This window comes from Bufo bufo, chromosome 2 (genome assembly GCF_905171765.1).
Source record: "Bufo bufo chromosome 2, aBufBuf1.1, whole genome shotgun sequence".
NCBI classification, from domain to species: domain Eukaryota; kingdom Metazoa; phylum Chordata; class Amphibia; order Anura; family Bufonidae; genus Bufo; species Bufo bufo.
In genome coordinates, this window is record NC_053390.1 from 165940747 (window position 1) to 165958403 (window position 17657).

Below are 17657 nucleotides of genomic sequence, written 5' to 3' on the forward strand. Positions count from 1 at the left end.
CAATTTAAGCAGGGAGGAATCATGACTTTACATGGAAAAAAAAAGACAAATATTCTAAAAAAAAAAAAAATATATAGCACTATATTCAATATAGTGCTATATATTCGTTTTTTAGAATATTCGTCATTTTCGAAAAACTAATATATAGCACTATATTCGAAATATTCGCGAATTCTCGAAGTTGCGATATTCGAGATAAAAATTAGCTTTTCGAATATTCGCGCTCAACACTAATCGTGAGTGGCATAAAACTTTAAAATTCCCAGGTAACTGCCAAAAATAAGGAGAGCAGGCAAGTCTTGCTCACTGTTCACTCACTAATTGTTAGAGTGCAAAGTACAACATTCCAAACAGTTAAAGGGTAACTGTCAGATTTTTTTTTATATTTGCTAGTTTATTAGAGCTAGGCATGTATACCTGAGTTAGTCTGTCAGTGATTGTCAAAAGATCTGTAATTACCTTATAATAACAGCTTTCATTAATGTCCTCTGTCCCTTTCCACTGCTCCCTTAAAAGACAGTTGCTAGGGATCGTACGTCTTCCTTTTAGTATAAACAGAAGACAGAAGGGCGGTCCTTCACACTGCATGCCTGTATTAGGCTTCAGAGTGAGGAGGCATGTCTCTCAGTAATCCAATCTGATTGGCTGGCAGGGAGCTGCTGGCTACAGCAAGTGTGTATGGGAAGTGAGGGAAAGCAGTTTTGGCCTCAGAGAACTGGCAGAGGAACCATCTTGAGAAGGTCCTCATATTGTAAATATTTAAACAGCCGTAACTAAGGGAAAAACTCAAGGAAAACAGTGGTATGTGAAGAAACTAAAGATTGTTTTATGCGTAATGCAGAACTAACATATGGTAAAATAGATTTTTTTATGAAAACATGACCAGTTACCCTTTAAAAAGAAACTTTTAATAAATATTTTTAATGGGACTCTGTCACCATTATTCTGGACTATTATCATTAAAACACGAGTAGTAGTGCAGATAATGGGGGAATTTATCAAGAGATTAATATTTGGTCAGTTTTCCTTGAGTCTGCATTGGTGTACTACAAGGAATCTAGATCACAAATTTTTATTTTCCTACTGCCCCCCGTTCTCCCTCTGTTAGCACTCAAAGCTGCTCAGAACACAGTTCTACACATTTCTGACTGCTGTGTTAACATAATGGAGAGGACTTGTGCGCATGTCCTAGTCACAAACCCGGAGTGAAACTCATTAATGTATCTAAGCATGCCCACTTTTCCAGCTACATTTCAAAACTGGAGTTATAGGTGTAAAAATGCAAAAAGGTGCAAAAATATTGCGCAAGTGACCTAAAAAATTCACAGTGGCTGTATTTTGCAACTTTTTAGGGTTTTATAAATTTCCTCAAAGGAGTGCAGATGACTATTTTTAATTTATCTACTGCTCTCCATTCCCCCGCTATCAGCATTTAAATCTGCTCAGAAATACATTGTGCAAACTGCTGTGCTAACGTACTGGAAAGGACGCAGTAGTTCTGACAATGTATTTCAGAACAGCTTTAAATGCTGACAGCTGGGGGGGGGGGGGGAGTTGGGAACAATAGAAACATAAAAAATTGTGATCTGGACTACTGATCTGCAGTACTACTCATGTATTACAGCAGATAATAGTCCAAGATCTAGGTGACTTTTTTTGGTGCCATCACCTCCATGGTGTGTTTAGGATGACCATCAATCACCTTATATCAGAAAAGGCAAGAAATCAGCGTGCACGGTGGTACCAAACAACTTCTGGTGTATCTAAAGAACCAGTTTGCTTAGAAAGTCCAAGGGTTAAAAGTATGCTATCTGACCCTGTTGTGCCCTGGGGGGAAATAGTGGTCCTGTTGGACCAAAAATACTATATATTTTATTTTTTCATTGTTGATATGTTTTAATTCTATTTATTAAACTTAATGCTGTAACATAGCTTCACTCTTTGTTGCATGTAAGATGTCTTGGTGAACATCAGCATTTATCTGGAATACAAAGTCACATACAAGTAACCATTTGGGGAAATGGTCTTCCGATGGATCATAAATTCATAGGAGTTCCTGAGTGGAAGTTTCTGTAGAGAATTTATACCCTTTTGCCCTGATGTATCATGCTTTAACTCTGTGTTTTTGCAATTTTTTGGACTCTCACAAAAATGTTGTGACTTTTTGCATTTTTACACCACTCACTCCAGTTTTGAAATATGGGTGGGAAAGTGGGTGTGGTTAGCTATGTTACGGACTTTCTATCCAGATGTATCACGGAGACTGTTTTAACCACCTCAGCCCCCTTAGCTTAAACACCCAGGCCACTTTTTACACTTCTGACCTACACTACTTTAACCGTTTATTGCTCGGTCATGCAACTTACCACCCAAATGAATTTTACCTCCTTTTCTTCTCACTAATAGAGCTTTCATTTGGTGGTATTTCATTGCTGCTGACATTTTAACTTTTTTTGTTATTAATCGAAATTTAACGATTTTTTTGCAAAAAAATGACATTTTTCACTTTCAGTTGTAAAATTTTGCAAAAAAATGACATCCATATATAAATTTTTCTCTAAATTTATTGTTCTACATGTCTTTGATAAAAAAAAAATGTTTGGGTAAAAAAAAAATGGTTTGGGTAAAAGTTATAGCGTTTACAAACTATGGTACAAAAATGTGAATTTCCGCTTTTTGAAGCAGCTCTGACTTTCTGAGCACCTGTCATGTTTCCTGAGGTTCTACAATGGCCAGACAGTACAAACACCCCACAAATGACCCCATTTCGGAAAGTAGACACCCTAAGGTATTCGCTGATGGGCATAGTGAGTTCATAGAACTTTTTATTTTTTGTCACAATTTAGCGGAAAATGATGATTTTTTTTTTTTTTTCCTTACAAAGTCTCATATTCCACTAACTTGTGACAAAAAATAAAAACTTCTATGAACTCACTATGCCCATCAGCGAATACATTGGGGTGTCTTCTTTCCAAAATGGGGTCACTTGTGGGGTAGTTACACTGCCCTGGGATTCTAGGGGCCCTAATGTGTGGTAAGTAGTTTGAAATCAAAATCTGTAAAAAATGGCCGGTGAAATCCGAAAGGTGCTCTTTGAAATGTGGGCCCCTTTGCCCACCTAGGCTGCAAAAAAGTGTCACACATCTGGTATCCCCGTACTCAGGAGAAGTTGGGCAATGTCTTTTGGGGTGTCATTTTACATATACCCATGCTGGGTGAGATAAATATCTCGGTCAAATGCCAACTTTGTATAAAAAAATGGGAAAAGTTGTCTTTTACCAAGATATTTCTCTCACCCAGCATGGGTATATGTAAAAAGACACCCCAAAACACATTGCCCAACTTCTCCTGAGTACGGGGATACCAGATGTGTGACACTTTTTTGCAGCCTAGGTGGGCAAAGGGGCCCACATTCCAAAGAGCACCTTTAGGATTTCACCGGCCATTTTTTACAGATTTTGATTTCAAACCACTTCTCACGCATTCGGCCTCTAAAATGCCAGGGCAGTATAACTACCCCACAAATGACCCCATTTTGGAAAGAAGACACCCCAAGGTATTTCGTGTTGGGCATAGTGAGTTCATGGAAGTTTTTTATTTTTTATCACAAGCTAGTGGAATATGAGACTTTGTAAGGAAAAAAAAAAAATAAATAAATCATAATTTTCCGCTAACTTGTGACAAAAAATATAAAATTCTAGGAACTCGCCATGCCCCTCACGGAATACCTTGGGGTGTCTTCTTTCCAAAATGGGGTCACTTGTGGGGTAGTTATACTGCCCTGGCATTCTAGGGGCCCTAATGTGTGGTAAGTAGGTAAATGACCTGTGAAATCCTAAAGGTGCTCTTTGGAATGTGGTCCCCTTTGCCCACCTAGGCTGCAAAAAAGTGTCACACATGTGGTATCGCCGTATTCAGGAGAAGTTGGGCAATGTGTTTTGGGGTGTCTTTTTACATATACTCATGCTGGGTGAGAGAAATATCTCGGCAAAAGACAACTTTTCCCATTTTTTTTATACAAAGTTGGCATTTGACCAAGATATTTATCTCACCCAGCATGGGTATATGTAAAATGACACCCCAAAACACATTGCCCAACTTCTCCTGAGTACGGCGATACCAGATGTGTGACACTTTTTTGCAGCCTAGATGCGCAAAGGGGCCCAAATTCCTTTTATGAGGGCATTTTTAGACATTTGGATCCCAGACTTCTTCTCACGCTTTAGGGCCCCTAGAATGCCAGGGCAGTATAAATACCCCACATGTGACCCCATTTTGGAAAGAAGACACCCCAAGGTATTCAATGAGGGGCATGGCGAGTTCATAGAATTTTTTTTTTTTTGGCACAAGTTAGCGGAAATTTATATTTTATTTTTTTTCTCACAAAGTCTCCCTTTCCGCTAACTTGGGACAAAAATTTCAATCTTTCATGGACTCAATATGCCCCTCACGGAATACCTTGGGGTGTCTTCTTTCCGAAATGGGGTCACATGTGGGGTATTTATACTGCCCTAGCATTCTAGGGCCCCTAAAGCGTGAGAAGAAGTCTGGAATATAAATGTCTAAAAAATTTCACGCATTTGGATTCCGTGAGGGGTATGGTGAGTTCATGTGAGATTTTATTTTTTGACACAAGTTAGTGGAATATGAGACTTTGTAAGAAAAAAAATAATAATTTCCGCTAACTTGGGCCAAAAAAAAGGTCTGAATGGAGCCTTACAGGGGGGTGATCAATGACAGGGGGGTGATCAGGGAGTCTATATGGGGTGATCACCCCCCTGTCATTGATCACCCCCCTATAAGGCTCCATTCAGATGTCCGTATGTGTTTTGCGGATCCGATCCATGTATCAGTGGATCCGTAAAAATCATACGGACATCTGAATGCAGCCTTACAGGGGGGTGATCAATGACAGGGGGGTGATCAGGGAGTCTATATGGGGTGATCACCCCCCTGTAAGGCTCCATTCAGATGTCCGTATGTGTTTTGCGGATCCGATCCATGTATCAGTGGATCCGTAAAAATCATACGGACATCTGAATGCAGCCTTACAGGGGGGTGATCAATGACAGGGGGGTGATCAGGGAGTCTTTATGGGGTGATCACCCCCCTGTCATTGATCACCCCCCTATAAGGCTCCATTCAGATGTCCGTATGTGTTTTGCGGATCCGATCCATGTATCAGTGGATCCGTAAAAATCATACGGACATCTGAATGCAGCCTTACAGGGGGGTGATCAATGACAGGGGGGTGATCAATGACAGGGGGGTGATCAATGACAGGGGGGTGATCAGGGAGTCTATATGGGGTGATCACCCCCCTGTAAGGCTCCATTCAGATGTCCATATGTGTTTTGCGGATCCGATCCATGTATCAGTGGATCCGTAAAAATCATACGACATCTGAATGCAGCCTTACAGGGGGGTGATCAATGACAGGGGGGTGATCAATGACAGGGGGGTGATCAGGGAGTCTATATGGGGTGATCACCCCCGTCATTGATCACCCCCCTGTAAGGCTCCATTCAGACGTCCGTATGCGTTTTGCGGATCCGATCCATGTATCAGTGGATCCGTAAAAATCATACGGACATCTGAATGGAGCCTTACAGGGGGGTGATCAATGACAGGAGGGTGATCAATGACAGGGGGGTGATCAGGGAGTCTATATGGGGTGATCAGGGGTGATCATTGGTTCATAAGGGGTTAATAAGTGACGGGGGGGGGTGGGTGTAGTGTAGTGTAGTGGTGTTTGGTGCTACTTTACTGAGCTACCTGTGTCCTCTGGTGGTCGATCCAAACAAAAGGGACCACCAGAGGACCAGGTAGCAGGTATATTAGACGCTGTTATCAAAACAGCGTCTAATATACCTATTAGGGGTTAAAAAAATCACATCTCCAGCCTGCCAGCGAACGATCGCCGCTGGCAGGCTGGAGATCCACTCGCTTACCTTCCGTTCCTGTGAGCGCGCGCGCCTGTGTGCGCGCGTTCACAGGAAATCTCGCGTCTCGCGAGATGTTGCACGGATGCGTCCAGGAGGAATGAATCAACCACCTTCCGGACGCATCTGTGCGTTAGGCGGTCCGGAGGTGGTTAAAAAGTCACCAAAAAAGTCACAATCTCAGTCCAGCAGGAGGGTGGAGAAGGAAAACTAGAGTAGATTTTCTAGACAAAGATATTCGGTTTAAGGTCGAGACAAATTTAATAAACAATGTGCTAGGGTTGTTGCGATAACAAAATTTTGATTTGGTTTCGATACCATAAAAAAGTATTGCGATACTCGATACCATTCGATATCACGTGGAAAAAATAAAATACCAAAAAAGCCGCGTGCATTCCGCATTTTATGGAACGTCTGGCCCATAATCGAACAGTCCTATCCTATTTTTTTGGGGTGGGACAAGGTGACTAAAAAAAATGGGGAATCGGGCAGTTTTTATTATTTTTTTTTTCTCTTACAGCGTTCACCGCATAGGAGATTTTTTTTATATTTTAATAGTTTGGACTTTTTGGACATGGCAATATGTGATATGTTTATTTATTGTTTATATATTTTATATGTAAAATTGGGAAAGGGGGTGATTTATTCTTAATATTTTGGTGTTTTTTTTTTTACTTTTTATTTAATAACTATTTCCTCCCTTAGGGGCCAGAACCTGGGATATTTTCATCCCTTGTCCTAATCACCCTGATAGAGCTCTATTAGGGTGAATAGGACTTCACACTCTCTCTGCTGGCCTGTGCATAGTACACACAGCCGCAGGGAGATTACCATTGCAGCCAGAGCTTCAGTAGCGTCGTGGCTGCCATGGTAAACGATCAGAGCCCCAGGATTACACTGCTGGGGCTCCGATCAGAAGCTGCAACTGTACCACCAATGAGGAGGAGGGAAGGGGACCCTGTGGCCACTGCCACCAATGATTTTAATACTGGCGGAGGGGGGCGCCCTGTGCCACCAATTACTCTAATACTAGAGGGGGGGTTGAGAACGCACTGCGCCACCAATGTTTTTAATACTGGGGAGGGTGCACTGCGCCACCAATGATAGTTAACGTCTAATACAGATCCAGGAGGCGGGTGCAGCGGCAGAATCGCATAGCCGGCACCCGACCTCTATGATAGGGCGCTGCGATCTGCTGAAGTTAACCCCTCAGGTGCGGCACCCAGCTCACTGTCAGAGGTCGGGTGCACGCTATGTGATTTTGCCATCGCACCCGCCTCCTGTATCTGTATTAGACGTTAATTTTCATTGGTGGCGCAGTGTGCCTGCTCCTCCTCCGCCCGTCTCTCTCCTCCGCCCGTCTCTCTCCTCATTGGCAGTGGCGGCACAGAGGGAGGGAGAGAGTGACTCCTTCTCCCCTGTGCTGCTAAGGGAATCAGCGCGCTCCATGTTCTCTGCGCGCTCCATGTTCTCTGATACTGGGCTGCGCAGTAGCGCAGCCTGGTATTGATAAAAGGCAAATCCCGGTACCGAACCAATACTGGGACAAAAGTATTGATTGGGTATTGATATTTCGATACCCGCAACAACCCTACAATGTGCGACATTTGATACATGTGGCATAAAGTACTGCAACACAAACTCCTGCAAAACTGACTTCAAATATTCCTCTCATAATAAATTCCCCCTTTTTTTCTGACTCATGTAAATTGTACCCAGAACTATTGTATCTAAGCGATAGTGTGGTCATAGTATTTCAATGCTTATTTATTAAAAATGGCTTAATCATTGAATATTAGTTAGTTAGCTATTAAATATCAAAGTATATAAACTTAATTTGGATCATTTATTTTTCTGTTCCATAGGGGCCATACTAATATTTCTCCCAGGATATGATGAAATAGTAGGGTTAAGAGATCGCATCTTGCATGATGACAAGAGATTTGCTGAAAATTCTCAAAGGTAAGTAATTTTTTCACATTGTCAAGCAGGATACATAAGAATTAATAATGCGAGACAACTAAAGGTCCCTTTACATGGGATGACAGAGCAGCAGATTGTCGGGAAGGAAGAGTTCCTTCCCGACAATCTTCTGCTCACTGGTGATTCACAAACAGGGATCTCCTCCAGAGTATAAGGGGGAGCGATCAATACTGCCATCGCTCTTCCCCATACTGACTCTTTGTTTGACGGCAGCAGATTATGTTTACACAGCACAATCTGCTGCCGGCAAACAACGATTTTTGTGTGTGCACAAATCATCAGATTACCCAATGAATGAATGTTTTGCTCATTCATCAGGTAATCAGCGGTACATTTACACCGCCAGATAATCTTTGGGATTCTTGGCCCATGTAAAGGGCCCTTAAGGGGGGAGATTTATCTTAATATCCTCTGCGTTGTTGGAGGATGCAACTAATTTATGATGAGGCACATGCCTTGTCATAAATTAGGCGCATCCTCCTGCAGTCCCTGTGCCTAAACAGAAATCTATGGCAGCTTGGAGCTGCCATAGATTTCTGGCTTCATTTGCACCTGAAAATTGGTGTATCTGAAGATAAATTTGTCTGGGTGGCTGACCACGCCCCTTCCTGTCATTGCCACGCCCCTTTAGGGAAAAATTTGGCTCAACGGAGATGATAGATCTCCCCTTAGATTTTTAAGGGATAAAACTATCCATGTTATTAGCCACTTCATTGCAGTTTTGAGCACTGACAGCAGGTGATCGGGGGCAAGAGGAAAATAAAAACCTAAATCTGGGCTCCTTATCTGCAGTACCACTTTTGTAGTACTGCAAGTAATAGTCCAAGATCGTGGTGGCAGATTCCCTTTAATCGTGTGTGTATGACCACCACAGATACCAGATTATAAGTAGATCTCAATAAATTGACTTGGATCTGACAGTGGTCGGCAGATAAATATCTCATGTCTATGGCCATCTTAAAGATAGTCTTCCACATAACAATAGTATAGTCCAGATTGCGGCTGGTCAGTCTTGTATCAGATCATTAGTATGAACAGTCTTATCTTCAACATGCCAGATTACTACAGCAGATAAGAGACATAGGACAGATTTATGAAAATTGTCTGAAAGAAAAGCTGTCTTTGTTGCCTTTAGCTTATTAAAAAGATCAGTGGATGGGTTTCTGTAGTTCACTGTTGTCCTGGGATTCGGCATTGATCTTGATTACTCTGCAGTTTTCCGCTTGTCTTCATCTTATGCATATGATAGTATTACTGCTGTGTTCTGGTTCTGGGTGGTACAGTTATGAACCGACTCGGACTCCTACTAAATTTAAGTTGGAATAAAAAAAAAAAAGGCAAGTTTATATGTCCCAATTTACAAAAAGTTGTAATTAATTACTTCTCTACTGTAAGAATAAAGGCCAATGCATGCAGTGCGTCATGTTACCGCAAAATGAACATGTTAAGTGACCGTGAAGAAGCATGCTTTTCATATGCTTCACTATATGGCACGCAACGCACAGTTAAGGAGCGGTAATACTTATACTGTCCATTGTGTTGTGTTCCGCTGTTACAGGGAACGCAACGCCCATGGTTAACCTAGCCTCTCACTGATAAGGGATTAAGTAAATATGTGTTTTGCAGGACTAGAGACACTTGTATAAGTGAAGGGAATGGATAGTCAATAGTTCAAGACTGAAGCTGTAAACCAGGCATCCTCAAACTGCATGCCCGAACAGCCTCCAGGTATCAGCCTACAGCGGGGCATTGTGGGAGTTGTAGTTTTACAACAGCTGGAGAGCCGCAGTTTGAGGATGCCTGCTGTAAACCATTTGAAAAACTGCTGTCATTCAGCTAAGGCTATAAAAACTTGTAAACTCATATTGTTAGCTTAAACTTTAAACATGACTATGGGATTCTACTACGGAAATCAGGTTTTAAAATAAATGCCCCTTCCCTGCCCCGTCCTGGATCCTCCCACTGCCCTATCTTCAGTAGAAGATCAGCACACGAAGGAGAAGGCAGCGGCTTCCTAGCCAGTAGTTCTGTGGTAATGACATGTATGTTGCCTTTCTTTCCTTCAAGGAATGTATAAAATACATTCACATATTAAATACAGAGGAGTTGGAGTCGGGGAGTCGGAAGTACCAAAAACTGAGGAGTCTGAGTCGGAGCATTTGTCTACCGACTCCACAGCCCTGGTTATACCACTGTAATGGAGGGGCTATAATTGGTATAGAGGTGGTGTTGTAAATTAAAAATAGGGTCATGGTCTTATGTGTGTGGTGTGGATGCAGATTTTCCACCATAAAAATTAATAAAGATTAAAAAATGCATTAGTGTTCATTAAGGCATGAAAAAACTCATTGGGTGCTGCATATATGTATCATTTCCCCCCTAAATTGTTGTCGAGGAGGACTGGTTTAGAAGTACAGTACATTACAGTAGGAAATACTTTGAAACTCGTGCAGTACCCATACTGAAAACCATCTGGAACTAAATAGGACTGGGAACTTATATGGTGGCCAGTCCTAACACAATATGGAATTCACTTCACAAGTGCAGATGTTTGTCTAGAATGCATATTGGCACTGATGTGTGTATGGTTGAAGTTGTCCGTTTACTCAAACAGATATTTGTTAGAATTTGGGTAATTTATAAGAGAAAAATAACCTGTTTCACCAAAATAAAACTGACCTATTCCCTAAATTGGTTGGTTTGTCTCATCACAGCTTACAGGGTGCATGTGCTACATTCTAAAACTTAGCAGGTCAAATACATTTTTGGAAGATTAGACAGATTTCAGTCAGATCAATAGACTTAAAGACCAGAACAGTTAGATCAGGAGTTTAGGTTATTGTCAGGGTCAACATCAGTTTACTAACATTTACCACAATAAAATCTGCAGAGTCTCGGGTTTAAAGGGCATCTGTCAGCAGATTTGTACCTACGAAACTGGCTGACCTGTTACATGTGCACTTGGCAGCTGAAGGCATCTGTGTTGGTCCCATGTTCATAAGTGCCGTTACACCGAGAGGCTCTGCTCTCTCTGCAACTGCTGAACCCTCTCCACTTTGATTGACACAGTATACCGTTAAAAAGTATTTTAGCAAATAATGTATTTTTCTTTCGCCCTAATCAATTTGGATTGTTGCCGTTTGAATCCTCAGATCTATGTTTGTTTATTTTTGCGCATAAGAAAAGTGCATATAGCATTTCCTTAGATAACAGTTGCCCATTGAATTTAAGCATTTGTTTCTAAAGGTGGATTAGCTATATTTTAGTTTGGTTTATGCTTTTTACAGATATCAAATCTTCATGCTGCACTCAAACATGCAAACTGCTGACCAGAGGAAGGTCTTAAAGACTCCACCAGCTGGTATTCGCAAAATTGTATGTAGATTTTTTTATGAACAAAACTTCTGGATTTATGTGAAAGTGTGGAACTCTGTTGTAACATTAATGTTTTCTGTATGTTCTGTAGATACTTTCAACAAATATAGCAGAGACCAGTATCACAGTAAATGATGTGGTGTTTGTGATAGACTCTGGCAAAGTGAAAGAGGTAAGCATGGCAGGGAGAAATATATACTGCCAAAGTATCAAAAACCAGCACGGTTTTATGATTGAAAACGATCATCCCTATGAATGTTCATATCCCTGATTGCTGCCCCATGTAAATTTGCTCTCCGTCACCTTTAATGCAGCATTATAACTCTTCGCTTGTTGGCAGCACATCACTTTGTGTAAAAAGGGATGTTCTGCTGCCAATAATATAACTATGTGCCCGAACGATTGCATTAACAATTTTATGTTTGGGCACATACAGTAAGTGGAGCTACAGTAAATGAGTGCCAACCAAGTTCTCCTACTGTACTACTGATACTGCATCTGATTGTTTATTTTATTTGACAGAAATCTTATGATGCTCTGAACCATGTGACGATGCTTAAAATGGTTTGGATTTCTAAAGCCAGTGCCATTCAGAGGAAAGGAAGGTATGTTTTATTATTTAGTATTGTTAAGTGTAGACAAAAGCTTGCATAGGAAGGTTGAAAAAAGACCATGTCACACACAGTAAGGGACATTTATCAAACGTTTTATGTCACTATAGGGACATAAGGAGGCTATAGGGGTCATAAAACGCCGGTCTTAATAACCCCTATATCTGGTGGTGAATCTGTCGACGTTATGAAGAGGCGCTGGCCTGTACATAACTTCGGCGCATCCAGCGCCAGTCTGAATGTAACATAGCTTCCTTGCTGTCTTACATTTAGACCATTTTCTACGCCTAAAACAGGCATAGGAAATGATGAACGAGATGAACCTGCTGGCCAATCCCCTTCCCAGTTCATGCCACGCCCACTTTTTTAGACCCGGGGAAAACGGGGGAAAGTTGCAACACCAAATACACCTAATATAGGCCTATTTCTGTATAATAAATGACCCCCTCTGAGTACTCCCAGCAATCCCTGACAGCCCCTTCTTCATTTTCGTTATGCAGTAGTGCAGATGCGCTGTTTTTCTCCTAATCAACAAGATATTTATTTATTTTATGCACTTATATAGCGCTACTATATTCAGCAGAGCTTTACAGACATTAGCAACCAACTGTCCCCAATTGGGCTCACAATCTAAGTTCCCTATCAGTATGTCTTTGGAGTGTGGGAGAAAACACGGGGAGAACCTACAAACTCCATGCAGATGTTGTCCTTGGTTGGATTCGGGCCTAGGTCCCCAGAGCTGCAAGGCACCAGTGCTAACCACTGAGCCACCTTGTTGCTCAGATCATGATAACGAACAACATCTGGCTAGTTAGAGTATAAAAAGCATGTAAGCTATGCTGTATAAAGAGAAAGGAGGGACTGCCAGTTATAGGTCCTCTTTAACTTTTTTAACTCTATTTATCCAGAGGAATCGAAATTATAACCGCATTTGTGGCTGATGTCCTTCCAGTATATAAATTTTATATTAAACCATAATGGATAATTCTGTATTAATTAAAAATCTCTTCGTTGTCTGGTACTAGCTATATTCTGTCTTTTCAGAATAACATAATGTAAAGAGTTATCTCTCAGGGAAAGAGTACCATCTCACTAATGCCACCTTTTGGAAGTGGCTCCCTATGAATCAAAGTCTGACTTTTTAACAAGCCTTGGGACATGACAAGATAAAATAACCAAGCCAAATATCTATCCACAGACAGCTCATCTATATGGAGTAGGATTCTGGATGGTTGAGTGAGATGCCTTGGAAGCAACTTAGGCAGGTTACTGCCTCTCTTTAAAGTGACCAGTTGTGTACGGAGTAGGGCTGCACGATATATTGAAAAAATAATCGAATCGCGATAATCGCCAAATGCGATATGGCGATTTGGCCGACCCGAAAATGATGCGATTATATATGAAGTGGCCCCGCGCACATAACTGGCTTTGTGTGTAAAGTATTTTACTACTGTCTGAAACAAGCTCTCTCCTATTGATAAAATGGCCAGCCTATGTACTCACTTTCACTATAAATGCACTGCAGCGAGCTGGCCGGCCGGCATGTGACTGACGTCACTTAGTCTTGCTCCTGCTTCCTGAATTAAGTGGGAGGAGCATTCATAGTGAAAGTGAGTACAGAGGCTGGCCATTTTATCAATAGGAGAGAGCTTGTTTCAGACAGTAGTAAAATACTTTACACACAAAGCCAGTTATGTGTGCAGTTTAGGACACATGAGGGGACACATAGGGCCATGAGGGGGACCAGCATAAGATGCTATATGTGTCTTATGCTGGCCCCCCTCATGGCCCTATGTGTCATAGCACACATCCCCTATAACAGTGCCATCCACAGATCCACCCCATAACAGCGTCATCCACAGGTCCCCCATAACAGTGTCCTCCACAGATCCCCCACATAAGTGTCCTCCACAGATCCCCCACATAAGTGTCCTCCACAGATCCCCCACATAAGTGTCCTCCACAGATCCCCCACATAAGTGTCCTCCACAGATCCCCCACATAAGTGTCCTCCACAGATCCCCCACATAACAGCGTCCTCCACAGATCCCCCACATAACAGCGTCCTCCACAGATCCCCCACATAACAGCGTCCTCCACAGATCCCCCACATAACAGCGTCCTTCACAGATCCCCCACATAACAGCGTCCTCCACAGATCCCCCACATAACAGCGTCCTCCACAGATCCCCCACATAACAGTGTCATCCACGGATCCCCCACATAAGTGTCATCCACAGATCCCCCATAACAGTGTCATCCACAGATCCCCCATAACAGTGTCATCCACAGATCCCCCATAACAGTGTCATCCACAGATCCCCCATAACAGTGTCATCCACAGATCCCCCATAACAGTGTCATCCACAGATCCCCCATAACAGTGTCATCCACGGATCCCCCACATAAGTGTCATCCACAGATCCCCCATAACAGTGTCATCCACAGATCCCCCATAACAGTGTCATCCACAGATCCCCCATAACAGTGTCATCCACAGATCCCCCATAACAGTGTCATCCACAGATCCCCCATAACAGTGTCATCCACAGATCCCCCATAACAGTGTCATCCACAGATCCCCCATAACAGTGTCATCCACAGATCCCCCATAACAGTGTCATCCACAGATCCCCCATAACAGTGTCATCCACAGATCCACCATAACAGCGTCATCCACAGATCCCCCACATAACAGCGTCATCCACAGATCCCCCACATAACAGCGTCATCCACAGATCCCCCACATAACAGCGTCATCCACAGATCCCCCACATAACAGCGTCATCCACAGATCCCCCACATAACAGCGTCATCCACAGATCCCCCACATAACAGCGTCATCCACAGATCCCCCACATAACAGCGTCATCCACAGATCCCCCACATAACAGCGTCATCCACAGATCCCCCACATAACAGCGTCATCCACAGATCCCCCACATAACAGCGTCATCCACAGATCCCCCACATAACAGCGTCATCCACAGATCCCCCACATAACAGCGTCATCCACAGATCCCCCACATAACAGCGTCATCCACAGATCCCCCACATAACAGCGTCATCCACAGATCCCCCACATAACAGCGTCATCCACAGATCCCCCACATAACAGTGCGTCATCCACAGATCCCCCATAACAGTGCGTCATCCACAGATCCCCCATAACAGTGCGTCATCCACAGATCCCCCATAACAGTGCATCATCCACAGATCCCCCATAACAGTGCATCATCCACAGATCCCCCATAACAGTGCATCATCCACAGATCCCCCATAACAGTGCATCATCCACAGATCCCCCCATAACAGTGCATCATCCACAGATCCCCCATAACAGTGCATCATCCACAGATACCCCATAACAGTGCATCATCCACAGATCCCCCATAACTATGTCATACCCAGCCGCGTCAGCGGCTCATATGGGAAAATCCAAGCAAATAGACCTTTAGCACAATTCCCTTAAAATATCGCATTGCATATCGTTATCGCAATTTTTAGGGCCCTAATCGCAATCGCACAAAATTCCCATATCGTGCAGCCCTAGTATGGAGACTTAGTGACAGTGCCCCATTGGAAAATAATATGACTCGTAGGGAACCACGTCCAAAGAGCGGCACTGGCGAGATGGTTCTCTCTCCCTGGGAGATACATCCTTGCATATTATTTTCCCATGGAGCATTACCGGCTAAGTCTCCATACGATGAAGCATTGCCAGTAAGTCTCCATAAAAACATTAAAACAGCTTTTAAGTTAAAGGGATATTTTGGGTTCCATTTAATCTAATGTTTGTCCATCTCTCACTTTGCAATGGATTGTAATTACCTGAATCCATACTGTCTGCCGATCCAGAATAAAGTCACATGACTCTATCTGCTCTTCTGACTGCATCTTTCTGTGACGTCACATCCATTCACATGCAGCTTGGTCTGGTCTCTACTGTGTCCTGAGATAGCAAGGATTTGGGAAATTATAATATGTTGCAAAGTTAAAGATGGGCAAACATTAGATTACATGAAAGGGGGGTTGATGGAAACTGGAAAATCCCCTTTAACCACTTGCCGCTAAGCTAACGCCGAAAGGCGTCATCTCTGCGGCTCCCCCAGGCTACGCTAACGCCGATTGGCGTCATCTCTCGTGAGCCGAGATTTCCTTTGAACGCGCGCGCTCACAGGAACGGAAGGTAAGAGAGTGGATCTCCAGCCTGCCAGCGGCGATCGTTCGCTGGCAGGCTGGAGATGCGATTTTTTTAACCCCTAACAGGTATATTAGACGCTGTTTTGATAACAGCGTCTAATATACCTGCTACCTGGTCCTCTGGTGGTCCCCTTTGTTTGGATTGACCACCAGAGGACACAGGTAGCTCAGTAATATGTTGCACCAAGCACCACTACACTACACCCCCCCCCCCCTGTCACTTATTAACCCCTTATTCACCCTTGATCACCCCTGATCACCCCATATAGACTCCCTGATCACCCCCCTGTCATTGATTACCCCCCTGTCATTGATCACCCCCCTGTAAAGCTCCATTCAGATGTCCGCATGATTTTTACGGATCCACTGATAGATGGATCGGATCCGCAAAACGCATACGGACGTCTTAATGGAGCCTTACAGGGGCGTGATCAATGACTGTGGTGATCACCCCATATAGACTCCCTGATCACCCCCCTGTCATTGATTACCCCCCTGTAAAGCTCCATTCAGACGTCCGCATGATTTTTACGGATCCACTGATAGATGGATCGGATCCGCAAAACGCATACGGACGTCTGAATGGAGCCTTACAGGGGCGTGATCAATGACTGTGGTGATCACCCCATATAGACTCCCTGATCACCCCCCTGTCATTGATTACCCCCCTGTAAAGCTCCATTCAGACGTCCGCATGATTTTTCGGATCCACTGATACATGGATCGGATCCGCAAAACGCATACGGACAACTGAATGGAGCCTTACAGGGGCGTGATCAATGACTGTGGTGATCACCCCATATAGACTCCCTGATCACCCCCCCTGTCATTGATCACCCCCCCTGTCATTGATCACCCCCCTGTCATTGATCACCCCCCTGTCATTGATCACCCCCCTGTCATTGATCACCCCCCTGTAAGGCTCCATTCAGACATTTTTTTGGCCCAAGTTAGCGGAAATTTATTTATTTTTTCTTACAAAGTCTCATATTCCACTAACTTGTGTCAAAAAATAAAATCTCACATGAACTCACCATACCCCTCACGGAATCCAAATGCGTAAATTTTTTTAGACATTTATATTACAGACTTCTTCTCACGCTTTAGGGCCCCTAGAATGTCAGGGCAGTATAAAGACCCCACATGTGACCCCATTTCGGAAAGAAGACACCCCAAGGTATTCCGTGAGGGGCATATTGAGTCCATGAAAGATTGAAATTTTTGTCCCAAGTTAGCGGAAAGGGAGACTTTGTGAGAAAAAATAAATAAATATCAATTTCTGCTAACTTGTGCCAAAAAAAAAAAATTTCTATGAACTCGCCATGCCCCTCATTGAATACCTAGGGGTGTCTTCTTTCCAAAATGGGGTCACATGTGGGGTATTTATACTGCCCTGGCATTCTAGGGGTCCTAAAGCGTGAGAAGAAGTCTGGGATCCAAATATCTAAAAATGCCATCATAAAATGAATGTGGGCCCCTTTGCGCATCTAGGCTGCAAAAAAGTGTCACACATGTGGTATCGCCGTACTCAGGAGAAGTTGGG

At 43.2% G+C, this 17657-nt stretch overlaps 1 protein-coding gene across 4 annotated transcripts in view; it reads left to right on the forward strand.

Annotated features, from left to right (window-relative positions):
• Positions 1–17657, forward strand: part of YTHDC2 (YTH domain containing 2) — a 143393-nt gene that overhangs the window by 86853 nt on the left and 38883 nt on the right. For all 4 annotated transcript variants that reach the window (XM_040421635.1, XM_040421639.1, XM_040421638.1 and 1 more), the window contains exons 16-19: positions 7808–7904; positions 11213–11300; positions 11392–11472; positions 11823–11905. In XM_040421635.1, coding sequence (XP_040277569.1) covers positions 7808–7904; positions 11213–11300; positions 11392–11472; positions 11823–11905 — 349 coding nt within the window. The remainder of the gene's footprint in view (positions 1–7807; positions 7905–11212; positions 11301–11391; positions 11473–11822; positions 11906–17657) is intronic.